At 41.4% G+C, this 26772-nt stretch overlaps 1 protein-coding gene and 2 long non-coding RNA genes across 8 annotated transcripts in view; 1 reads left to right on the forward strand and 2 right to left on the reverse strand.

Annotated features, from left to right (window-relative positions):
- The window catches only part of CDK6 (cyclin dependent kinase 6), a 256002-nt gene extending 241194 nt beyond the window's left edge, over positions 1-14808 (reverse strand). Inside the window, exons 1-2 of one of the 4 annotated variants that reach the window (XM_078442472.2) lie at positions 14419-14808; positions 10972-11577 (exon numbers count right to left, since the gene is read on the reverse strand). In XM_078442472.2, coding sequence (XP_078298598.1) covers positions 10972-11204 — 233 coding nt within the window. In that variant the 5' untranslated portion in view covers positions 11205-11577; positions 14419-14808. Of the gene's footprint in view, positions 1-10832; positions 10899-10971; positions 11578-11689; positions 11854-14418 lie in introns of those variants that run through there. The other 3 variants (XM_078442471.2, XM_078442473.2, XM_078442474.2) reach the window with 3 other exon arrangements.
- Positions 14400-26772, forward strand: part of LOC132679175 (uncharacterized) — a 75594-nt gene continuing 63221 nt past the window's right edge. For both annotated transcript variants that reach the window (XR_009609998.2, XR_009609999.2), the window contains exons 1-2: positions 14400-14504; positions 18505-18578. This is a non-coding gene — a long non-coding RNA (uncharacterized LOC132679175). The remainder of the gene's footprint in view (positions 14505-18504; positions 18579-26772) is intronic.
- LOC132679174 (uncharacterized) overlaps positions 25765-26772 on the reverse strand; it is a 162652-nt gene continuing 161644 nt past the window's right edge. For both annotated transcript variants that reach the window (XR_009609996.2, XR_009609997.2), the window contains one exon: positions 25765-26677. This is a non-coding gene — a long non-coding RNA (uncharacterized LOC132679174). The remainder of the gene's footprint in view (positions 26678-26772) is intronic.

The following is a 26772-nucleotide window of genomic DNA, read 5'->3' on the forward strand; positions in this document are numbered from 1 at the left end:
TACTCGGACTACTATTCCACTGACTAGGAACATTTTAAAGCTTATTATGATGGAAAATTTCAAACATATACAAATGAAGAGAGAAGAGTACAATGAACTACCAGTTTTAACAAGGATAAAGTTATTTTATCTTTACCTGCACCCCATTTTGTTTTTTTTTTTTTTTTTTAAGTTGTGAGTTTATTTTATTTTATTTTATTTTTATTTTTTAATATATGAAATTTACTGTCAAATTGGTTTCCATACAACACCCAGTGCTCATCCCAAAAGGTGCCCTCCTCAATACCCATCACCCACCCTGCCCTCCCTCCCACCCCCCATCAACCCTCAGTTTGTTCTCAGTTTTTAACAGTCTCTAATGCTTTGGCTCTCTCCCACTCTAACCTCTTTTTTTTTTTTTTTTTTTTCCTTCCCCTCCCCCATGGGTTTCTGTTATGTTTCTCAGGATCCACCTAAGAGTGAAACCATATGGTATCTGTCTTTCTCTGTATGGCTTATTTCACTTAGCATCACACTCTCCAGTTCCATCCATGTTGCTACAAAAGGCCATATTTCATTTTTTCTCATTGCCACGTAGTATTCCATTGTGTATATAAACCACAATTTCTTTATCCATTCATCAGTTGATGGACATTTAGGCTCTTTCCATAATTTGGCTATTGTTGAGAGTGCTGCTATAAACATTGGGGTACAGGTGCCCCTATGCATCAGTACTCCTGTATCCCTTGGATAAATTCCTAGCAGTGCTATTGCTGGGTCATAGGGTAGGTCTATTTTTAATTTTCTGAGGAACCTCCACACTGCTTTCCAGAGCGGCTACACCAATTTGCATTCCCACCAACAGTGCAAGAGGGTTCCTGTTTCTCCACATCCTCTCCAGCATCTATAGTCTCCTGATTTCTTCATTTTGGCCACTCTGACTGGCGTGAGGTGGTATCTGAGTGTGGTTTTGATTTGTATTTCCCTGATAAGGAGCGACGTTGAACATCTTTTCATGTGCCTGTTGGCCATCCGGATGTCTTCTTTAGAGAAGTGTCTATTCATGTTTTCTGCCCATTTCTTCACTGGGTTATTTGTTTTTCGGGTGTGGAGTTTGATGAGCTCTTTATAGATTTTGGATACTAGCCCTTTGTCCGATGTGTCATTTGCAAATATCTTTTCCCATTCCGTTGGTTGCCTTTTAGTTTTGTTGGTTGTTTCCTTTGCTGACCTGCACCCCATTTTGAAACAAATTCCAGATCTAATACCACTTTTTTGATAAATATTTCAAGATTTAAGTCAATCATATTTAATAAAATGTTGAATATAACAGATAACCAACAAATACCTGGTTCAATTCTATAGATCTTACATATGCTTTCAGACATTATTATCCAATTCTCACTAAAAAAAAAAAATCAATTCTGAATTTCTAGGTAGTACATATTGTACACACTTATTCGTTCATTCACAAATATTTATTCTGGACTACAAGATGCCAGCTGCCATGCTAAGTGCTTAGTATACAGCAAAAGGAACAAGCAAACACAGTCCCTTCTTTCCATGATCTTGCATTCAACTATTCTGGATACATACTCATGCACACATGCGTGTGTGTGTACATGTGTGTGCACGCACGCGTGCACACACACAGACACACACACACACCCCAACCATGTAGGTCTTGAGGAATTGGAATTAGTTTGGCTGGAAGAGTACTTAACTAAACCTACCAGTTTGTCAAGGTGGAATCCAAATTCTCTATACACAAATTATGAAATGGAGTGGAAGACAAAGTTTTCATGAACTCAGGATCCTGATATTCTTCTAGAAAATATTAGGAAAGTTTTCCTTAATTTTCCTCCTAAGAGTTTTTCCAGTAAAAAAAGCCAACAATATTAAAATTTAGTGGGGGAAAAACAAAATAATTCAAGCAACTGAATGGATTCAGAATACCTTCCATTGTTATATTTAAAAATGTTCAAATCATTTTCAGCTTTTACTGAATGTATACACACTTCCTAATGTTGATGTTTTCTGTACAATCTATAAGTCCACGACTATACAGTTAACTATGGAAATTACTTAAATTTTGAAACTCACTTCAATAGTGGAGAAACGGGAACCCTCTTGCACTGTTGGTGGGAATGCAAACTGGTGCAGCCGCTATGGAAAACAGTGTGGAGGTTCCTCAAAAAATTAAAAATAGAACTACCCTATGACCCAGCAATAGCGCTGCTAGGAATTTACCCAAGGGATACAGGAGTGCTGATGCATAGGGGCACTTGTACCCCAATGTTTATAGCAGCACTTTCAACAATAGCCAAATTATGGAAAGAGCCTAAATGTCCATCAACTAATGAATGGATAAAGAAGTTGTGGTTTATATATACAATGGAATACTACTTGGCAATGAGAAAGAATGAAATGCCTTTTGTAGCAACATGGATGGAACTGGAGAGTGTTATGCTAAGTGAAATAAGTCATACAGAAAAAGATACTATATGTTTTCACTCTTACCTGGATCTTGAGAAACTTAACAGAAGACCATGGGGGAGGGGAAGGGGGAAAAATGTTACAAAGAGGGAAGGAGGCAAACCTTAAGAGACTCTTAAAACTGATAATAAACTGAGGGTTGATGAGGGGTGGAAGGGAGGGGAAAGTGGGTGATGGGCATTGAGGAGGGCACCTGTTGGGATGAGCACTGAGTGTTGTATGGAAACCAATTTGACAATAAATTTCGTATTAAAAAAAAAAGAAACTCACTTCAATATAAACTATATAGATTGGAGTAAAACAAAAATGAAATGTTCTCTTTTCAGCATTTTTTATTATTCCCAGGAAACCAAGTTAAGTATAATTCTATATACAGATCCCTTCTCCCTCTTTATTTGACACTCTTTAGTATTAATATTCATTTGATGGAAATAATCCAAATGGTTCCCTCCTTAATAATTGAACCTTTTTTCTATTATTTCATGCATGTGTTCATTTATTCACTTTATTTCTACTGGATGTAGAATGTAAGTGAACATGACCACGAGACACTTTCTGGGTCTTAGAGGACCATAAGAGGGTGAGTGGAGCAGAAAATTAAGATTATATTTTATATAACAGATGTAATAATTTAAAAGGGCAGACATATACTAAATGTCATAAAGGAAGTTCAAAGATGTCGAGGTTCAAAGGAAACAAATTTTATCCAAATGTAGGTATTAAGGAGTACACCACACACAAAAAGGGTGGCATCAGAACTTGGCTCTGAAGGATGGGTAGCATTTCAACAGGTGGAAACAGTAGTACAGGGAAGAGCACTGAGTGCACATTCCAAAATCAGCCCTAATTAAAGCTGCAGAGGTGGATGGCAAGGGGCATATACAGAGTAGTCAGTCTGCCTGGAGGATACATGTAGCAAATGCACAGGAAGAACACAAGAAAATCCTACCAAAGACCAAACTAGTACTGAAGACAAAACATGGGTTTTGTATAATTTAAAAATGGATAGAAGTATTTGAAGGTTCTTACTAAACAGTCTTGGTGTGCAGATGCATCGCAGTTAATACCCAATCATCTCCCAGTGTTTAGCCAGAAATACTTGCTAATGCTGTATCCAGCTCTAAAGGATGAGAAATTCTCATCTGGGGGTTTATAATTTAATTTATTCTACTTCATTCATTCATTCAGGAAATACATACCGGGCAACTCATGGTTACAGACATTGTTATTTATAGATATAAAAGACATAATCCTGTACTCAAGTCAGAAAAAATGCAAAATCATTAAACTGAAAACACTTTTTACAACCCAAGGAAGTGTTTTCTTTTTAAAATTTTTATTGTTTGTAGAGAGAGAGAAGGAGAGCCACAAGTGTGGGGAGAGGGGCAGAGGCATGGGATCATGACCTGAGCTGAAATCAGGAGTAGGATGCTCAACTGACTAAGCCACCCTGGCGCCCCCAATGGGAGTTTTCTGACATGCAATGACCATGAGTCCTGCAAACATTGGATATAAACCTGCGTCTGAACCTTGGTCATCCTCAATTTGGATCTAAAATGCATATAACTGTGGAATAAAACGGTTGACTAAAAACAAGACAATTGTTTTACATATTTACAAAACAATTCCTACACAGATCAAAGGGGTTTGGACTAGGTTATATCTAAGATTCCTTCCAATTCAAAAATCCATATACTGTAATTCTAATTCTACTGCATTAAAATCCTTTAGGAAAGCCAGATGATAAGAATTAAAAATTAAAATCATTGCCTAAATGACAAAGCCAACAACAGTAGCCCAAATTTAGGTAAACTACTAAATGTTTAATAATTATCCTATCCCAAATGGACCTCCAGGCTACTACTAGGTACTCACACAGATTCTTGCCCCATATCTTTTTTTTTTAATGTTTTTAATGTTTATTTAATGTTTATTTATTTTTATTTTATTATATTTCAGAGACAGAGCATGAGCTGCGGAGGGGACAAAGGGGGGTGGGGGGTGTCACAGATTCTGAAGCAGGCTCCAGGCCCCGAACTGTCAGCACAGAGCCCAACGCGGGGCTCGAACTCATGAACCATGAGATCATGACCTGAGCCAAAGTCGGCCACCTAACCGACTGAGCCACCCAGGTGCCCCCTTGCCACATGTCTTAAGGTACTTTTACTTCATTTCTCAACAGAGAGCTACGTGTGCAGATAGTAAAATAAAAGCAAGTATGGCAGCAAACTGGCGATATTTAAAACAACTGGCCAGTGTCTCTTATAAAACTCCTCCCTCTGACTGCTGACCTACCTGCAGACTTAGCATCTATAGATCATCACAGATGGTGATGACCTTTATGTAGGCACACTTGCTACCAACCACCAGTGCCCATTTTCAATGCTGCTTCTTGGCCACTGGACAAAGCCCAACACCATGCACACTACCTTGTCCTATTACCAAACCTCCTGCACCCAGATTTCATTTCTGTCATGTTCTATTACGCCAAGAAACTCACACATTTCCTTCCTAGGAAGACAAGCTCACTGAACCTCATGACAAATAAAGCAATAGTACGATCAGTTCTCCAAGAAGCATTAGTACCATATTTGCTCATAGGTCTCCAGGTTGTTATGCTGCCTAATTTTCAAGTATTATGGTGTTTATTTCATTAAATGGGTAGTAGATGCCAGAGCCGCATTATGTGATAGTTCATTCATCAGACAAGCATTTAGATTTTTTCCATCGTTTTCCTTAAAATGAATTCACTATTATTACTTATTTAAGTACATTATTAACCTACATTATTTTTTAACTATAGCTGTTTATACGATCATAGTTATTACCCAAATTCCTTAATGGCAGAATTTAATAGATAATCACTTTTTACACACAAACTTCAGTAGGGCACACCGTAGAATTCAGGAGTTTCCTGAATTGATATGTCATTTATTCCTGGCAAATCATTACCTTTGTCTACATATAGTTCTTTTTTTCCAAACTAGAAATGTACTCACTTGCTTAACTTCTTCCATCAAACAAACAAAGAATTTTTTAAAAATTGCTACTCAGATTTTAGAACAAGTCAACCACTTAAAAATGGCACAATAGACAAATTGCTTAACCTCTGAGCCTTAGTTTCTTGATCTATACCATAAAAGGGCTGAAAGACTTCCAAAGTCTTTCCAACTCTAATACCCATGAGTTTACAATGACATAGCATAAGAATTAGATGTTTCAATATGAAAAAACATTCTTAGGGAATCATTTATAGTGAGGCATTAAAAAAAAAAGATAATTTACTTTTAACAAGGAACCTGTTTTCATAGATATTCACTTGTCCATGTCTTAAACATAGGGAAATACACCAAGAGATATTCAAGTTTATACAAGTTTCCCTCCTGTAATCCATTTCCTCCTTAATAGGGAAATTCTAATAATTCCAGGGTGGTAACAGTTGTGTAAAAAAGAATATAAGCACAAGGCCAACAATTCAGCATTACCAAATTCTTCTGCAGCAACAAGGCATGGGCAGAACATAACTGGGAAAATGCTTATTTATTAAATAACCTTGATAAATTGGAAACTTTTCAAGAACTCTTAGAGAAGGAAGGACCAAACTTACTTCTAACATACTGAAACTTAAAAAGAAAAGTAAACTCCTGTGTTTCCTGCTTTCACTAAAACAAGCCCGAAGAAAAACATATTCTTTATCTGCAAGATAACACTTCTATTCAGAAGGGTTCCCATGAACTAATCCACCTGAAGGGTCAGCTTTTTGCTGCATCAACATGCCAGGTTTCTTCTACCCTATTAATGATTAGGTTTTCCTAGAGAAAATAATATTTTTATTTTCTTTTTATGTTATACATTACTAAGATCTTTAAAAAGAGAAAATTGGGTGCACCTGGGTGGCTCAGTCAATTAAGTTTCCAACTCTTGATTTCAGCTCAGGTCATGATCTCATGGTTTGGGAGATCGAGCCTTGCATCGGGCTGCATGCTGATAGTGCAGAGCCCGCTTGGGATTCTCTCTCTCCTTTCTCTCTGTCCCTCTCCCTGCTCGCATGCTCTCTATCAAAGTAAATAAATAAGCTTAAAATAAAAAAATATTAAAAATAAATAAATTTTCAAAATTTCTTAACATTTATTTATTTTTGAGAGACAGAGGCAGAGCATGAGCAGAGGAGCGGGAGAGAGAGAGAGAGAAAGAGAGAGAGAGATACAGAATCTGAAGCAGGCTCCAGGCTCTGAGCTGTTTGTTAGCACAAAGCCCGACAAGGGGCTCGAACTCACGAACTGCAAGACCATGACCTGAGCTGAAGTCAGATGCTCAACCGATGGAGCCACCCAGGCGCCCCTAAATAAATTTTTTAAAATAAAAAGAAAATTGGAAAATTCACCTTGAGTTTCTGAACCAGTACCTGAATTTGAATTACACTTACACTAACACATTTAATACCTGGGGACAAGGCTGGTAGCGCTTACCAGTATCTTTGTAATGACACACCACCATCAAGTATCAGGGTTTGATGATCATCTTATTCCTTCAAACACCAGGCCGGGAATTACTTGAGAGAAGTGATTTACCCAAGCATCTTTCCCAGCACCTAACCCCCATGGTTTTTAAATAGTAGGTCCTTCCTAATCCTTGTTAAATACATGGAGCCCAAATGTTCCTATCTGTTAGTTACACATCAATATCTTCTTGTAGCAATCTATTTGTACATCTGTCCCTAAGGTGAAAGTTAATCTTTGAAAAGCATTTGATTCAGGAGCGCCTGGGTGACACAGTTGGTTAAGCGTCTGACTTTAGCTCAGGTCATGATCTCATGGTTCATGAGTTCGAGCCCCACGTCAGGCTCTGTGCTGACAGCTCAGAGCCCGGAGCCTGCTTCAGATTCTGTGTCTCCCTCTTTCTCTCTGCCCCTCCCCTGCTCACACTCTGTCTGTCTCTCTCTCAGAAATAAATAAACATTAAAAAAATTTATAAAAAGCATTTGATTCTGATTCGTGTTTTGGCTGTCTTATTCAATCAGCAAATTCTTGATAATTAAATCATAACAAATATTAGTTGTTTCATAAAACTAGTTAGTCTAAACATAGCACAACAAGCCAACGGAAATAAAGAGAAGTGAATTTTTGAAGAGAAAAAAGAACTACTAGCAGTGTCTGGTACATGATAGGCCATCAATAAATATTTGGTGAATCAACAGACTGCTGCTTAAACATATATATACATTTTAACCTATATATATTTAGGTCAGAAGGTAAAACAATTCCTTTGTGGAGTATAGAAGCTCCAACATAGGCTCACACAGAAGTCTGATTTTGGCAAATGCTCTAGGATTTAGGATTACCAACTGTAAAATAAGAGTAAATTAACATGCTAGACAGTGATTGGCTGATCAAGCCTGGGCCTGGGATACATCCAGCACAGGTAAACAAGAATTTCAAGTTATTATCCCTGTGCATACAGGCAGTATCAGTGCCAACAATAACAAGTCAGCCTTTCTGGCAAATCCATCAAAATTAATTCTTAAATGTTTGAAAAAACTAATATATTTATGATGCCCCTTCAAGCTTAGAGGCTTAACTACCTGTGGGAAGGGCCTATAATTCTGATCAATTACTTATGACTTGAAGGCACTTACAGAGATATCTGTCCTTTTAAGAAACCTTTTAAGAACCAGCCCTAGCATTGTAAAGCTGACACTGTGGGGCACCAATAAGTCACAGGTTTGGGGGTCCAACTTTGACAACTCTCCCTTGGAAGGAAAAGAATTGTTGTTACCTGTCCTTGATTTCCCAACCCTGCCTGAACAAATATTAGCAACCTTCAAAATCTGGAATTCCTAGTCTACTTAAGGAAGTCATGGGGACCAAAGATTGCCCCAAGGCAGAGGCAAAGAGAAGAAACAGGAAGGAAACAAAATGGAATGGAGATATGTAGCTCATGAAGATGACATCATCAATAATTTTTTTTCAAGTGCCACTGAATTTCATGGCATAGGACTGATGAGTCTTTTCTGACAAACCAAAGGCTCATTCTATCCAAGTAGTTTCTTGGTTCCAGAGCCTCTAATGTCTGGGTTTGAGTATGATTTGCTTTATAGAAAAGGTCAGGTGAACTGATATTTTACTGGGAACCTGTTTGGAGGCAACAGGCCCACTAATCAGCATGAAAACAAATAACACTTGGACACCTGAAGCATTTTTAAATTTAAACTGCTCTCATATACACCATCTCAGCTCCTACTCACAACTCTTAAGAGGTAGGCATCATCATCACCACTTAACCTGTAAAAATAATTTTAGAAAACCTTTAGATATCTTCACCTTCAATTTGAGTATAGCCTCCTGAAATTTCTCAGTACAGAATTCAAGTCACGGGTCAGTTAGAAATCTCTGAAGACATACCAATTTCAATAGTATAAATCAAGAGAATAAGATAGATTAGCCAAAATCTACCAACACTATGTCAAAAACAACCATCCTGCTGTTAAAGGGATAGTGCTTTGTAAAAAACAGTGTTACACAGGAGTGCCTCTATAATGCCTCTATGCTGGAAGGACAGTATTTTATTTATCTACATGTAAAAAACTGGACACTCCCCATAGGCAACAGACAAAATAAAACAAGAACTTTGATCCTAAAATTCTGGGAAGAACCTAAGTGATTCTTCCAGGAATATACCTAAATTACAGGGGACAAAATGTACTCACTCCTTTCCCCTCCAACATCACAAAGATTCACCAGAAGAGTTTTTGTCGGTTTGCAACAAAGAAAACACGCACAAAAGGTCACCTGTTGCTGTTATGTATAATCCCAACTTCCTAAAACACTCATTCTCCTGGTCTCATTTTCCTTTGCCCCTCTCCTCAACTGGCTAAAGCAGAGGTATAATGGGGGTCCTATTTTCATAGCCATTTATTACCTTTTTTACGTATTTATGATTCTTTGCAGCCTTCTAGGCTTAGTCTGTGTTGGGAACAAAGCACCACACAAATCAAACAGCCTAGGATAAGGGGACACAAGTTAAAACCTCCCAGGAAGATTTTGTAGACACTTGGGCTCCCTGAGTCTCTAGAGGGCTTGGTATTTCAAAGGTCAGTCTTGGGTCTCTTGACTTTGATGACTAATGTTAAATTGCTGGACTTTTTACAAAAATATTTAGCTGTGTTTGTTTACATAATTTCATCCACAGCGCACACAGTAGGCATGTATTTGTTGAACAGAATCCCCTCATAGATGAGAAGACAGGAAGAATACCCAAGACCTCCTTTTTCCAACACACTATGGTTGAGAGTGGACAGGTAAAATCACACCCGAATTTGTACAAGTTTCTGTGCATTCCTTTTTTACTTAAAACTACACATATCTGGGGCGCCTGGGTGGCGCAGTCGGTTAAGCGTCCGACTTCAGCCAGGTCACGATCTCACGGTCCGTGAGTTCGAGCCCCGCGTCAGGCTCTGGGCTGATGGCTCGGAGCCTAGAGCCTGTTTCCGATTCTGTGTCTCCCTCTCTCTCTGCCCCTCCCCCGTTCATGCTCTGTCTCTCTCTGTCCCAAAAATAAATAAAAAACGTTGAAAAAAAAAATTAAAAAAAAAAAAAAAAAAAACTACACATATCTGCTTAGAAAAGAAAAGGATGACACACCACACAATGTCAACCACACAATGGGGAAATTCCAGGATCACTAAGAAAACACCATTATCGTAGTCACACACACTTTAATTACTGGTTACCACACAGGAGAGGCTTTAAGAAATGCTGTCTCTCCATCCACTTGCCACAACCCCTCCAGAAAAAGCAAAAGCAGAACACTTGGAATCTAAAGATTCCACATCTTGGACTCAACATCACTACTTTTGAGAAGTAGTCTAAAGACTATGCTGACCCAGAGACATAAAGTAATACACTCTAATAGGCAACATTTTTGGAAGAAGTTTCTTAGGCCACCCTGTTTGATGCTTATTTTTCATTATATAACTTTAAAGAAAAACTGGATGTGATTGGCAAAAATATTTTTATGCTTCTACATTTTTAAACCTTATTTAAACGAAGCTCTACCAAGAAAATTCTCATCCCAATTTTCACCGCATCCTGCTACTTCTCTTATTCTCAGCCTCTCAAAAATTCCCCAATGGCTAGGGAAACTATGCGGGGGCTGGCAGGGCACGTCTCAGCTTGGCTCGTTCTGTCCCTAAAAGGCACCCAACTTCCTGGACCCTCTTTCAGGGCCAGCAGGGAGAATACGCAGAACTTGCACAGCGGCAGGGAAGCCTGCGCAGGTCACATTTCCTGACTTGTCTTTCTGCTCGCTGTCTGGCAAGGTCACCCTCTCTGGCTTGCGGCTCTGTCCACATAACTTACTCTCACTCTGTAAGGGCAACGGGTCGCGCTATGCCTCCCCTGCCGCCCTCCGGCCTGGCAACGTCCCGGCCCCGAGGATCCCTGGCCCTCCCCCGGCGCGCGCGGCCTCCGACGGCGAGGGCGCCGCTCCCCCGCTCACCTGACCACGTTGGGGTGCTCGAAGGTCTCCAGGTGCCTCAGCACCGCCACCTCGCGGATGGTGGAGAGCGGCATGCCCTCCTCGCCTGTCTGCACCCGCACACGCTTCAGCGCCACGAACCGGCCTCCGTTCTTCAGGTCCCGGGCCTTGAACACCTTTCCATAGGCGCCCTCCCCGATCTCCGCCACGCACTCGTACTGCTGGTCCGCGCGGCTCAGGCCGTCCTTCTCCATGCCGTCTGGACGCCGCCCGGCGCGGCGCCGCTGGGACGGGCGGGGGGCGCGCTCGGCTCGCTCTCGGCCGCCGCTCGCCTCCTCCCGGACTTCCCGGCCCGCTCCCTCACGCCCCGGAGCTCGGTCTCGCTCTCCCTCGCCCCCGCCGACTACCGCTCTCCCGCGCTCCGGCTCTCGCGGCTGCTGGGGCTGGATGGAGCGACCTCCCCGCGGGCGGGCGCAACCCCGGTGCCGCCGCGAAACTCCGCCTGCCGAGTCGCCAAGGAGCGAGCCGATCCCTCCTCTTCCCTCCCCGAAGCGCAGTCCTCTGCACAGACACCGAGGCGATTACATAGCCTATGCCCCAGCGCGTCTCAGTCCACAATCATTCCACCTAAAAGAAGAGACGGGAGGACAAGAAAAAGTGCAATCAGACATCCCAAGCGCCTTCCTCCGGGTCCCCGCAGACTCCCCTCCTCCTCCTTCATAAAAGCCCCCGTCGCTACCCTCTGTGCGCTCCTGCCCTCTCCCAGGCTGCTTAATCCTTCCTGGTTCCTCCGAGAAAAGCGAAGTTACTTTTCTTTCCCTGCAGAGCTGGAGCCGTCTTCGCGCGGAGAGGTTGCAGGGGCCCCTCGGGGATGAGCGAGCGGCGCGGGACGCAGTGGACGGGAGGGGGCGTGCCGATCAGCCCAGAGTGTGCCGGGAGCGCGGGGGAGGGGAGGTGCCGGGCACGTCAATGTCACGGCTTAATATTTATCCCTACATCATTGTGTTGTACTGCTACCCACCCCACCTCCTCGGGCCTGGACGTGCAGGGAGTGGGGCTCCCAGGGTGCCGTGGGTCTTTCAGGGGTCGTACCCAGGCTGCTGTGCAGAGACTGTGGGTCCATCGGTGTGGGGCTGCAGAATGTGGGTGGGGGCTCCCAGGACCCTGTAACCCGATGCTGGGAGTGTGCGAGAAGGGGTGGTCAGACATCTGCTCGGAAATTGCTTCCTTTCTTTCTACTTTCAGTTTTTCTACGAGGAGACATTTAAAAACGACTTGCACACACAAATGGTCTTTTTGGGGTAAAGGAGTCTGGATTGGAAACGGAATTCTTTCTCCGACTCGGAGGACCTCCCTGGTGGAAACCCATGGGGGTCGGGGAGGGCTGAGGCTCCCGCTACTCGAGAGTGGAGGAACGCTGGGGCCCTGGAGGGGGAGTCGCCCACGGGACCATAAGGGTGGGAGAAAAGGGTATTCGCCGCTCTTTCGCTTGTCATCTCCTTGAATAACTTCGGGAAGAAGGTAACATAACCGTGACTCGCCCTGAAATTTTCAACTAATTTCAACCTCAACAAAACTTAACCTCGTCTTAAAAAGGCTGGAAGTAGGGGGGTGTAAATGCCAAGCCTTGGGGGTGAGAGAGAAGGGGCTGCGTCCTCCGGGCCAGGACTCCAGAACCTTTTCCCACTCCCTGGATCGTCTCTGAAGTAGCAGAGGAGGCTGCTCCATTCCTCCTTCGGCTTAAGGCCTGGTCTTATCAGAGGCCAAACGCACCACCTCCCCCAGCCCTCCGCACAACAAAGTGCGGGGAGGGGGCTAGGGGAGGGGCACACTTTCCTTCCCCATTGAGTTGCAATCCAGGACCTAGGGAGCCTCCAACCCACGGCCGCCGCGGCCTCGGCGGGGCATTCACCACGCCGGCCGCGTGTCCGGAATTCCCGGGACGCCTTGGAATTACCTGCCCCGCAACTTCTGGCCCGCTCGCCTTCTGCCAGGAATTAAAGAAACAAATGGCGCGATCCCCACGGTGTGCGGGCAGAAGGGACCTCAGCGAGGGCAGAGCCCCTCACACTCACTCCATTCGAAACTCTCCTTAGAAAGTGAAGTCGAATCCTGGAGTAGCCAAGGAACGAGACCCCCCCCCCCCCCCCAGGGCCTGCACAGGGGTCTGAGCCAGGCAAAGGGCCACACAGGTAGCCGAGAAGCCGCCGCCGGCAGCGCAGCCCGCCCCTCCCGCACCCCCCTCCCTGCCCTAGTCCAGCGGGAGGCTCAGCTGCGAAGGCAGCGTCGCGGACGTCCCACCCCCGCAGGGAGCTGCGCCCGCTGCCCAGGCCTGGCCCCGCACCGCCCGCCCAACCTCTCCCCCCTAGCTCCCCGGACGGTCGGCTCCGGCGGAGAGAAACGGGAGCAACAGTGCCTTTTCCCCCCCTCTCCTCCACTTTTTTTTGTTGTTGTTGTTGCTTTCCCACGCTGGCTGAATGTGACTTGACCCCATTTCAAAAAAGTTTGACATAGTGCTTCAACATTTCCGCATTCCTCCGCGACTACAAAGGCTGCAGCCGCCTCCCTCTGCTTTCTGTCTCTGCTCTCTGTCTTCACACTCAATGAAATCCTTCATGTGCCTCTCCCGAAGCCTGCCAAGCACCGCAAGGGTCGCCACCAGCGCAGCGACAAGAGGCCGCACTGGGACCACGACTCCCGCGTGTGCGCACACGCAGATGCGCCCCACGTGCACACTGTCGGGCGCAATGCAGGGCCCGGAGCTGCTTACCGCAGGGTGTGCGTTTTAACTCGGATATTTTAAATTATAAAAGTAAATTATACTTTATAAACGAAAGCAAACGTGCGTCTTTGTGGGGCTCCAAGCCTGTGCACTGGTCGCCTGCGTGCACTCCAGTAAGTGTGGATAACACCCCCGCAGGAGTTGCCAGCAAGAAGCCTGCGTTAACATTTATCTCGTGGTGAGGAAGGTGGAGGCCACACCCACACCTCCGCGAGCTGGGGAGAGAGCTTTCGTGGGGAAATGAATATGGGGCACGGAAACACATTGTCCCGCATGGAGTCCCCAGAGGCAGTGCATTTTAAACTCTAAAGTGTGGATTATTCTGTGAATGTCTGAGTGGAGTTGATATTCCGCTTTAAGAAGCTGGATGAGTGTGTGGGTGTTTGTGCGTAAGGCTATGTGGGAGCAGGCACAGGATCTTAGTGTTCGGGGTGTCCCTAGGGTAGGCTGTCCTCCTCTCGCCAGATTAGGAGGGACTCCTCTAGCTCCCCAAAATTGGTCTCCGTAATTAGCCTGCTTCGGTTCGTAAGGGGTTAACTAAAACCGATTTCGAATACACCCCCCCCACCACCACCACCACCGTCACCCCCACCCACACCCTGGCTTCCGACCCTGGCCAAGCTCCCAAATCTCCCCCGGGGACCCCCCACCCAGCAGCCCACCCACACCAACGCACGGCTCCTCACCTGCGGGGCCCTGCCGCGTCAGGCCTCCGGAGGGGGCTGCGAGTGTCTGTCCGACCTCCGCACGTGTCCACAGCGGCGCCAAGCAGGTAACCCGTCAGGAGGAAGGAGTCACCAGCACTCTTTACTGCGTAGGGGTGGGCACAGCGGCGGAGGGCGGAGGGACAGCTGAGGGCGCCGCCCGCGCGGCTCGCTGGGGGCGAACCGGGGCCGCGGGGCTCCGGCCGGGGCTCGGGGCCGGAGCCGGGGAAAGAGCGCAAGGGGAGCGGGGGCGGGGCGGGGCCCCCGGAGGCTGTCTCTGCTGGAGACCCACCCGGCAGCGGGGTTAGGGGCTCGCTGCGCAGCGGCAAGCAAGTGTGCAAATTAAAGCCTTCCGGAGAGAGGGGAGGCGGCTGAGACCCGGCTGTGCTCTGAGCCTCTCAGCTCCCCAGCTCTCGGCTCCGAGTGGGGGGTGTGTGTGGGGGGGGGGGGGGGAGTTAAATGAAAATTTCCGGCTTTCGCTGCAACTGGAGTGGGGGATCTTGCTACTAAAATGAGAGGCGTGAGAGGGAGGGTGGGATGTGTCGTCGGGAGTCCGCGGAGTTTCCAAACCCACGGTCGCCCAGAGTTGGGGTTTTGACAGAGTGAAGCGGGGGGATCAGTAGTCTGTGATGTGGACGGATGGAAAAAACACAAAACAACCAACCATAATTATGAGGGGCCGGTGGGGATGGTAAATACCAACACTTTCCAAGAAATTGAAAAATCAAACCAAAAAATAACTCTTCTCTATTAAAAAAAAAAAAAAAATCTGGCAGGGCGCCTTGCAGAAAAGAAAATACTAATCTGTCCAAGCACTTTTCACTTTCAGCATGAGCTACATTTGTTTTGTTTTCCTTCGCTTCCTTTCGGCCTCACAAAGCCCTATCTATTCCTTTTGGACAGAGGATATGATTTGGAAATTGTCAGGCACTCTGTGGTTAACAATCTACTTGAAGGGGCTGGCGGGTTCACAATTATTAAGTGGTTAGCAATTGCTGAGGGTTCACTAAGGCATTTCTAGGGAGCTAAAAAGACTAAAATTTAATACAAATAACAGAACTGCAAGATAATAGACACACATTTACACACACAGAACACACACACAAAGAGTAGAGAACGTGATTGAGTGGGTGTTCAGTTTAAATGCATTATTGGAATTCTGAAATTTGAAACCTTGTAAGAATGTATACTTTACCTTCTAAGAAAACCTGAATACAATTATTTCAGGTGAAAATGAGATTTTGGACAAAAAAAAAAAAAAAAAGAGACAAAGTCTTCAAGACTTCCTACAATGGAGCAAAACCAAAAAAAAAAAAAAAAGAAGAAGAAAGAAATAGCTGTTTGTTTTTTTTAAAGAATTCAGGGTTCTTTAAAGTCTGTATCTGTAGAATACTTAAAACCCTTTTAAATATCTTAAAGTAAAGCCAAAAAAATATTTATTTATTTCAGTGCTCTCTGGAAAAATTGAAGCCCAGCAAAACACTATTTGAATTGGAAATATTACTTCTATAAATCTTGTGACTTTTTTAATTAAACCATGTTGCTAATTTCAGAGTAAATCAATTTTGCCTTTATAAAATTCATTCTATACTACAGTGTGAAGTAACAGGTTAGGTAAATAAAAATTGTTGCATTTCCATTAGCAAATATTTTGCAATCCCTTATAATAATTTATTCTTGAATGATAAAGTGGATATTTGTGTTTCTTTATACTTAAGATAATTCATAAAATACATTTTGTGCTTAGGAGTATATCTTCTAAAATAAAATTCAATTTCTGAACAAAATTTGTAAAGATATCTATAACCTCATATACCTTATAGACTTAAGAAACCAATTGTTAGATTTTGTATTTATATGAAATATTAGATCACTACAAATGATTAGACTTTAAAACAGAGATACAAATGAGAATCTTCCATTTTTATAAGTGTTACACTTATCAATGATTTTAAAACAAAATTTACTTGTTGGTAATTAACACATTTATGTAATTTAGAAATAATTGTCAATAAATAGTCATAGAAACCAGCAAATGATTGCAAGAATTTATTTGGGTAAATAATTTGTTTGAAAGATAGTAAGCCATAAATATTTTTTAAATTAACAGAAAAATGTCTTTTCTACACTGGGTTGCATTTTTAATTACTGAATTTGACAACAACCATAGATAGATTTGAAATTCCATCATTTAGATTAATATATCACTTGTATGAGGTAAAGAAAGAAAGAAAGAAAGAGAAAGAAAGAAAGGAAGGAAGGAAGGAAGGAAGGAAGGAAGGAAGGAAGGAAGGAAGGAAAAGAAAGAAAAGAAAGAAAGAAGGAAAAAGAAAGAAATAAAGAAGGAAGGAAAGAAAGAAAGAAAGAAAGAAGGAAAGAAGGAGAGAAAGAAACTTTATTTGATTATAATTCCTGAGTGTTAGCTCTCTTTATGTCATCTGCTTTCTCTGATATTATTAATTTATCATTGTTCACTCTCTCTAGTTATGGTTCACATAAAATCCAGTTGGTTCAAACTTCAGACCAGGAAGTTTTACAATGGATTGTGTAAAATTAGTAAATACCAGATTGTTTTTGTTTATGGATAACTTCCTCTGTGGGTAATAGGTTATCATAGCAAAATTTGTGCAAAGTTTTTACACTGTGAACCAAATTCTTACCCCTTTGTTTAGGAGTCTTTTATGAATGAATGTGGAGCATTCAAGAATTATGATTTGCATGCCATGTATCTGGTATCTGAAAGTTGTAAATCATCTTACAGGCTTTTAAAAATTAGAAGTAATGTATTTATGTTCAAATATGATGTTGTAGCTTATGCTGAAAGTTTTCTTAGTGTCACACAAGAGATGCATTCTTTGTGAACATTTTATATCAGATATCTGTGAATTTTGTTTTCCCTAAAACAAAAATGAAATTTAAAATTCTGTTCTATAATTTGTACTCTTGTTTAAGGAATGAGTAATTTATATAAAATTAGTAACTTTATAATGTACATCTAATTTTAAATCATCTCTGATTTATATTGGCTATTTGAATTTATAAAATATATTTTCTAGAAACTCAGAAATAATGTTTTGCTATAATCCACTGTACAATAATTTTAATTGGAGGTTCATGCAAATGTATATTTTTTGTCTATAAAGATCTATTTATTGTTTTGGTAAAAATTTTTTTTGGTTTAATAACTTTAAGATCAGTTGCCCTCATCTTTAACTTGATTTATATGTGTATGTAAATGTTATCTTTGTTGAGTAATTACTGTGAAAAATTATAATGTTAACAGAAATAGTATAATATAATGCAGTGCATTTTAATGCATTTTTTCTTCCTCAGGCATTTTCAAGAAGTTTTCTTAGGTTTTCCCTTAAAATACTGCAAATTTACTAAATATTCTAGGAAAACTCAATTGTACTACCAACTTTCTTCAATTGTAAAATTCTGCATTTTAAAGGATTTTTTAATTCAGTCTTCCAAATAAATTACTTCTAGTCGATTTGGAAAACACCTGTTTTTTTTCTCTTTTTGTTGTTGCATGTGATGTGATCTAATATATTGGATTTAAGCAGTGAAACTTGCAAATTTTGATATTTGTCGTGAGGGAAAAAATGTATCGGGTAGTAGCTTATAAATTTAAGAAAAAACCCAGACATTATTATTTTTTGGAACTTTCCATTTTTGTGGGTTCTACTGCTCTATAATTATTCCTGTGCAACATGTCAGTACTATGTTCATGTTTGTATAATTGTCATATTTTCTTTTTTTCCCTTCTGATAGGCACTCATATCTTCTCTTTGCTTAGTGTGTGTGTGTGTGTGTGTGTGTGTGTGTGTGTGTGTGTGTGTGTGTAATATGTGTGTGTGAATACCTGTGTGTTCTTGGCGTATTGTCATGACATGTTCGAAACGTGTTAAGATCCTTTCATCATCTATATTAGTATCCTGAATAATCAGTAAAATAACTGTAAAAATACTTATAAAAGATGGTGATAATCACATTGAAATATTTACATTTCGTTTTGATTTATAGGGTCCTACAGTTTTCACTGACTTCTAACATCTCTTTTCTAAGGTAATACTTGAATCTCCGCTGCACACATGGCCTAACAATTGTGTTGGCATAACTGCCTTTGGTTGAGCTGAAAGGTGCGTACATGCTTTACATAGACCATGCAGATGAGGCAGTGAGGGTACAACACAGTGGGGGTAAATCATGATAAAGTGGGATCTGGGAGGTAGAAGGAAGGGCAAAGGGAGAAGCTTCTTTTTGGGCACCTGAGAGAAACTTCTGTGAATGGCCTGACCATAGGGGCAAGTGAAGGAAGTATAAGCTGAGGTCCTGGGGCCAAGAGATGTAGCCTCAGGGCTCTGAGTATAGAGTATCCTCGCAATCTAATTCTTTTAGGATGAATGGCATTCTGTGTCTGTCCTGTTATGCACTGAAATCCATCTTATTAAATGAGATTGTGTAATGTATGTGCCCATATTCATGTAACTCTTCTACATTGTCTCATTATGGGTTTTTCCCAAAAATAATATACAACGGCATTCTTTGCAGGGGTCTTTGAATTTCTGTAAGAAAGTATATAATAGCATAGCTCTGTGGATCAAACATTTTACCATAAATTGGAGAGTTCTATTTTTAAACTCTGTTATAAATTTGTTGTCATTCACATCATAGTGTCCTCAATGCCTAGCACAGTAACTGGCAAGTATTTTATGTCTAGTAAGTACTGGTCAATGAGAAAGTTGGCTTTATATCCTTCATCCCTCTTTTCTGGGACTACTTCTTCCTACTCCCTTCTGGGAGATATAGCATAATAATTTTTTATATAATGTCAGCAAAGTTTAAGGATAGGGATGTCAGGATTTCAGAATCAGTCTCTTCTACCTGTAGTTCCCTTCCTTTTATTCCTCTTCTGTAAATCCTATGATCATTTTAGGGCCCAGCTCTCCAAACTTGGGAGATCCCCTCAGCTGAACGACATCCCTCTCGGCTCTGACTCCTTGAGGCCATCTGCTTTCTACCTCCTTACAAGCTTGATGTTCTGCTTTCTACCACCCTGAGCTCTCCAAGCGAGTTTACCATCCATGTTCCTCTTGGCAATGATCCAGCACCTGGTTGTGCCATTTGACCATAGTAGGTGATCAATGCAATGCAGCAATTGTTCTTGTCTCTCTCTATGAGTGTTATGGAATCAAGCAGGCACAGACAGACCAGAACAGTGTGGCATAAATAGAATAACATCTGAAAAGTTGAGGACAGTGTTCCACTTTGCTTAAATAGGAAAGAACCAGGTTGTCCTGTTACTTTCTGTGGATTTGTTATGTTTTCTCTTGCATTGAAGATATTAGTCACTGAAAACATATTTGTCTGAAAGAAAATGTGTTCAGATAAATTTCGAAATTTGACTGAAAGACAAATTCTAAAATCTTACCTGCAAAAAATACCGACGTAATTTTCTGCATTTCCTCCCCCTGCAAATTCCAGTTAAACAATTTTTCTTCAAAAAGAGCAAGTACTAAATTATGAGATCAATTAGAAACTACATAGCCCAGAACTGAGAAAGATTGCTAATTTTATTCAACAATGTCTTTAATATCTATGTGAGTGTATGTGAAAGGAACGAATCCTTGATTTCTAAGTCAAGAGCCTGTGTTTTATTCCTAGTTCTTCCTCACAGCAATGCTCACTGTACCCCCAGTTATAGTCATGTAACCTTTCTGACCGTCAGTGTCTATGCCTATTAAGTGGGTTTGCTAATCATTTAGGAAGATGGTATGAAAACAGTTTGGAGAGAGGCAACAGAGAGTTTTACCTTTGCAAGAGAAGATCTGGAAGAGTAATTGAGGTTGCTGGTCTGTGGGTCAGAAAACCTGAAATTTAACCTGAGTTGGCCATGAACTACCTGTGTGACCTTGGGCAACACACTAAAGCCCCAAGACCTTAAGGTCTTTGTCAATAAAAAAGATGATAAGACTCAACGATTCGTATAGGTGCTGCTGCAGCTTGAAAATGCTATCGTCTGGCACCATCATTCTACATCTGTTCTTATAAATGCCCTAAATAAGAACAGTGCCAGTGGATGGGACTCTGATGTTAGCAACCCAAAGAGGGGTTTGGACTTCAAATGTGAAATATGTTGGGGCTCTCTAACATGAGTCTCTGGATTTTCAAGACAATAGACATGAATACCTCGGGGAAAAAAAATTAGAAAAATTCACTAGGTGGGGCAAGAGGAGCCAGGCTTTTAATTACTGGGCTAAAACTAAATGTGATGGATTAAGTCAATCAACCCTCATTAATAAAATGTGATAAGTAAATTACAGTAGTACTCACAGAGCTGGGATACTAAAGGTTAGAAGTCTTGGCTAATCACAGCAATTCTTTAAAGATACCATGAAGCATAACTTTGGGAGATGTGACATATCTGTAAACCATTGAAAATGTGAGTGGCAGCCAGTGTCCTGTGAGGCAGTGGGAAGTGGTGGTGGGTGGGGGTGGGGGGGTCGGGAGAGTAAAAGGCAGTATGCTGTGAATCTGAAGAGTTCCAGAAATATCAGAAATCCTGAGAACTGCCGATCCAAAACGTGTGCAGAGGAACAGGCTATGGTCCCTGTGTTGTTTTCTACTACGTTGGCTCACGCGCACAGTTGGCTTGAAGGTCTTCCCTAGATGTGCAGGGACATTTATGCAGTTGGAACCAGAAGCCTGGCCACAATGTGACCTTGGAGTAGGTACTAAACTTTCAGAACCCCAGTTTCCCTCACCCATAAAGTAGGGATACAATTATCTGCTATAATAAACCGGGGTAAGAATTAATTTTCTACTTTGTGCATTTTGCATTTAACAGACCTTTAATAAATATTAGTATGCAACCAATATCCCTTTCATGAAATCACACTTCCTATTCTATCTCTTTTTAAAGACAGCTAACCCTTTGACCAACAAGATTTTCTTTTTTAAACTGGTTTGAAACATCTACCCATTGCAGGAGGAACAACCCCAGAAATAGTACACACCAAACATCTTAGGCTTTGACAAAACCACAACGGTCTCTGGGTATGTGACAGATGGAGGAGAGAGTGGGTTGTCTCACCTGAGACGTTACCCCAGTACTGCTCAACCTTCTTCATCTATTCCCAGCACCCCCCCCCCCCCACCGTCTTCCTCACCTTTTCCTTCCATGTGGCTCTCCGTTCTTCATTCCCACTGCTCTGGTGTGACCCATACTTGCTGACATTTGTCTTAAAAGCCATGCATTCTGTTGCTTCCCACTCTTCCACAGTCCCTGGCTCCCACTTTTTTCCCTTTAAGAGCTGTTTGTCATCCTCTCAATCTCTTCTCTGTCCACCTTGCCTTCTGAGCTTAGCAGAAGTTTATTTGTCCTTAGACAACCTTGTATTTCCTATCCCATACTCTCTCCCTAGAAGCATGCAAGGGGAGATACCTCACTTCCCCTATCCTACCCTCTTTTTTCTTTTTTTTTTTTTTCAACTTCCCAGGTCTATGTCCACAGTTCAAATCACTGCTCACTAGTGTCAGACACTCCATTGTTATCCCATTTCTCTCAGAATAAAATTGCAGTCTTGCCCTGCACCACTTCTGCTCTGATTCTTCTCATCACTCTGCCCCTTGCTTCCTCTGCGGCAGCCATACTAGCTTCTTTAGTGTTTCTCAGACCTACCAAGCACATTCATGCCTCTGAGGTTTGCATTTGCTGGAGTTTTTGTTGTTGTTGTTGTTGTTGTTGTTGTTTTTTGCTGAAATGCTCTTCACCCACACATAAGCATGGCTGTCTTCCTTACTTCCTTCAGGTCTCACTCAGAAGTCATCAGAGGGACGTTCTCTGACCACCCTACATGAACTGCATCTACTCCCATCTATCTTATTTCACTTTGTTTCTTTTCCTTAGCACTTATCATACTCTAACACATTATAGGCTTATTTGTTTATTTTTTTAGTGTCAGTCTCCCCCCACCTCCAGTATATAATCTACAGAAGAGCTCAAAATTTGTTTTATGTTCTCTTGTATCACTAAAATAATTCCTTGGCACATAGTGGGCAATAAATATTTGTCAAATGAATGAATAAATGATCTCTCCTCTTACCCAACCTCACAACTAGCCCATTGTTGGCTAGCCGACAGCTTATTAATGAAAATAACTCTCTATAATACATAACTTTAGGGAAATCCTCCTGAATTTATGTATTTTACATGCAACCAATATTCTGCTAGGGGCTTCAGCTGAAATTGTTCACAAAAATGTTACTTAAGGATAATTTGATTCAACACACCACAGATTAAGTGTTATCTAAAATTATTGCCACTATAAAGTCAGTATATTCAGTTAATTGAAATTATACTGGAATGTGTGTCTTACACTGGAATGTGTATATAACAAACGTGAATTTTGTTTAAAATACTTGTCTCTCCTCATATAAAGAGTAGGAAGAAGTTTGGAAGCCAGAGGTGAGCAGATTCAGGTCTCAATCCATCATGATTTTTTCCTACCATATTACAAATCTAGAGTCTTGCAAGCCCGGTAAGAGCCAATGAGGTGTAGCTCAGTGCTTAAGAATCGCATCACAGGAGCCAGGCTTTGGTGATTCAAATCCAGGTCCTGCCACTGAGCTGTTTGTGTCCTCTGGTAAGTTACTTAACTTCTCTGAAACTTGGTTTCTTTATCTGGGTTAAGACTCCCTGCCTCTATGGTTGTCCTGAGGATTTAATGAGTTAATCCATGTAAAGCACTTAACAGGATTGGCACACAGAAAGTACATAGTTAGTTATGATTATTACTAATATTCCTCCTGATAAAACAGCTGTCACTTCTTAGGAGTTTTACTGTCCTTTTTCCTGGGCACCTGGCCCAGGATTTACTGCACAGTACTCTGTGTTCAATCGGTACAGCCACCACACCCTTGGATCCCTTGCTACTAGTGATATATGCAGTCTTCTCCCTTCTTACTTTCCCCCTCCCTTGCTCCCTTGCTCCCTCCTTCTTTCCTTTCTTCTCTCCTTTCTTCCTCCTTTCCCCTTCCCTCCCTCCCTCCCTCTCTCCTTCCTTCCTTCCCTCCCTCCCTCCTTCCTTCTTTCCTTCCTTTCTTCCTTCCTTCCTTCCCTCCTCCTCTTCCCTCCCTTTCTTCTCATAAATCTTGCCTTTTCTTACTTTCTCCTACACTTCCTCTCTCATACATTGCAGTCTGTTCTGCATTAGCTGTCAGTCCTCTCCTCCATTCTTCTGTTGTTTCTGCTCTCATTCACAGGAGGGAAAAGACCTGTCATGTCACCAGGAAGAATCCCCAGAAGCAAATCTTTCAGGCTCTCACTTCCTGGGTAGAATTTTGTTCTTTCAAGCAGCTTCTGCTTTAGACATCTGAGGCCCTTTATCAAAGACTGTTTGCTGCTCAAGTTGATCAGAAATGCCATCTCAGCACTTTTAACCCATGTGTGGGTTATACCAGCAGCATCCAGTGCTTTTGAAAACACTGACTTGTCTTATCAACAATCATGGGCTAACCATAAAATCGACCATAACCAATTGTATTGCTTGCTGCTCCTAGGGGGCATGGATGAAATAATGTGGTTACTTTGATGCCTAATAAAATTCAATTCCAGTGATGGTGAGAATGTAGGAAGGAATGAAAGACATGTTCAGTGCAAATGTGTATTTTTTCCTCTTTGTCCTATTAGACTAGGAACTCCTTGAGCAAAGGGACCATGTCCGCTACCTTCATTTTTAATGTTTGGGATGAGTGCTCAGCTTAGTGCCTTCCTCACAATACATGCTCAATAATGAAACACTCCCTGCTTCCTGAATTTTTGCTTTTCAAGTACTAGACAAATGTGGTAAAAAATTCTGAGTACACAAAGGCTGAAAGAATAAACCCATGAGTGAGTGCAGTGCTTTATGTTGTTGTCATTCATGCAGCTTTGTGAAACATAAAATTGTAAGACTAAATTGTCAGGCCAGTAAAAAAAAAAAAATTATCTCAAATCTCAATGATCCTGTAAACTTTTACAACATATCTCTGTGGCAATAATTACAGTAGACCCCCCCTTTCGTGGTTTCACGTTCCACAGTTTCAGTTACCTGTGGTCAAGCTTTGTCAGAAAGCAGATAATCCCCCTCTGACCTATCGTCAGAAGGCCAGTAGTAGCCTAACGCTATGTCACAATGCATATGTCATTCACCTCACTTCGCCTCCTCATGCAGGCATTTTATCATCGCACATCATTACAAAAAGAAAGGTGAGTACAATACAATAACATATTTTGAGAGAGAGAGAAAGCGAGAGAGATCACATTCACATAGCTTTATTATTATTGTTCTATTTTGGTAAGTTATTATTGTTAGTCTCTTACTGTGCCTACTTTATAAATTAAACTTTATCATTGGTATGCATGCATAAGAAAAACCAGTATAATGGGGCTTGGTTATATCTGCAGTTTCAGACATCCACTGGGCGTCTTGGAACATATCCCTGGTGGGTAAGTTGGGGCAGGAGAGGATTACTATACTGTAAATTATAGTGATATAGAGATATATCTTAATTCTCTCTCTTAATTGTTAAACTCTTCGGTGAACTAGTTTCTACTGTTGTGCTATACACATCATATGCTTTCAATACCTGTTTGCTGAATAAATTAATGAATGATTAAATGGATGATGTTAGACTTCCACTCATTCAGAATATTCAAAGAGGTTTTCCGTAATTCAATTAAGTAAAAAAGTTACTATCTATATGATATGTATGGATTGACATTAAAATATAAAATTACAGGAGCACCTGGGTGGCTCAGTTGGTTAAGTGTCTGACTCTTGATGTCAGCTCAGGTCATGATCTCACAGTTGTGAGATGGACCCCCATGTTGGGCTCTGTGTTGACAGTGTGGAGCCTGCTTGGGATTCTCTCTCTCTCCCTCTCTCTCTGCCCCTCCTCTGCTTGCTCTCTCTCTCTCTCTCTCAAAAGAAATAAATATACACATACATACATACATTTGCATGAGTCAAAATTATACCAAACATAATGTTATTTCTTATGATTCAAAAGGCACTTCAAGATCTTTAACTTTCAAGATTAAGAGAAGCCAACTGGTCTCCTAAAAAAGTATATTCATCTCTTGTTTTGGTCTATCAATAGTTTACTATGACTTTTAAATAAATCTGTTTTGTCAAGTTGTATGGATTCTGAATAAAAAGAAGTTTTATATTCTCATTGGAAAGAGTTTAGAAGGCTAAAGTACCTTGAGAAAGACAATATAACATTGAACCAAAGTGATGAAAATGATTGTATTTAATTTTTTTAATACATTTGTATCTCGACATATTACATTTCTAGACCAAAATGGTTTGTACATCTCTGTTGCTTGAGCAGGAGGAAATCATTACAATGAAAAGAGTTATTGAAAATGGTCCATGTTGTGTAATTCCCAGGATAAATGGGCTGAGTAGCAAATATTTCTGTTGTGAACTGTTTTATACCAAAATGTGCATTATTAAACCCATTTGTTGAGCACATTGAAAGATCGAATATCTTCCTAACTCGACACTGGAAAATGTTTATTTGCCATTCCTCTCCTTCCTCTGCTCTGATCTTGTTAGATATTGTCTCTGGGTTTTCTGGAATCCATCCATATTTAGAGGGGAAAAAAATCATAGATGTAGAAACCAGAAAAACAGAATTTACAATTTATAAACACATATTTTTAACAAGATCATAAGAAATTTAAAATAGCTTACATAATAGAAACAGCATGTAGGAAAATATATAGAACGATGTGGTGGGTGACTATTTTTTATACCATCATAAGGATCCTATACATTTGAAGAACACAAAAACAGTAGTCATCAGGCTATAAGAACTTGAATGTAGCAGAAGTATGATAGTGATCAGGATGGTTTTGGGGTGATGTTATGCCCCTCTGATTTTATAAATAGGTTACTTTATGCATGCTGTGTACTTAAGTTATATACATTTAATTGTTGCCCTTTAAAACACCGTGTGTGCAATCAAGTTGTTTTTATTTCACTTAGAGTAATCATATGTGGGCCTGGTTCCATCTTACAATTACTTCCAAAAAAGAAAAAAAAAAAAGCTCTGTTGTTGAAAAATCAATACAGCACCGAAGACTAGAGTCAAAGGTAATAGCAACAGCTGGAATGGAAGAGGCAGTAAGCAGTTTTCCTCTTTGACGATCCTTTTCTTCTCCAGTTAATGCCATTTACCTAGAGTCAAACTGGAAGTAAAACATGCAGGTATAGATTTATCTATTTATCCATTCATTCAATAAATATCTATTGAGTGCCTACCACGTGCCAGCTTAGTACTCAG

The sequence above is a fragment of the Panthera onca genome, chromosome A2, assembly GCF_046562875.1.
Source record: "Panthera onca isolate mPanOnc1 chromosome A2, mPanOnc1 haplotype 2, whole genome shotgun sequence".
Lineage (NCBI taxonomy): Eukaryota > Metazoa > Chordata > Mammalia > Carnivora > Felidae > Panthera > Panthera onca.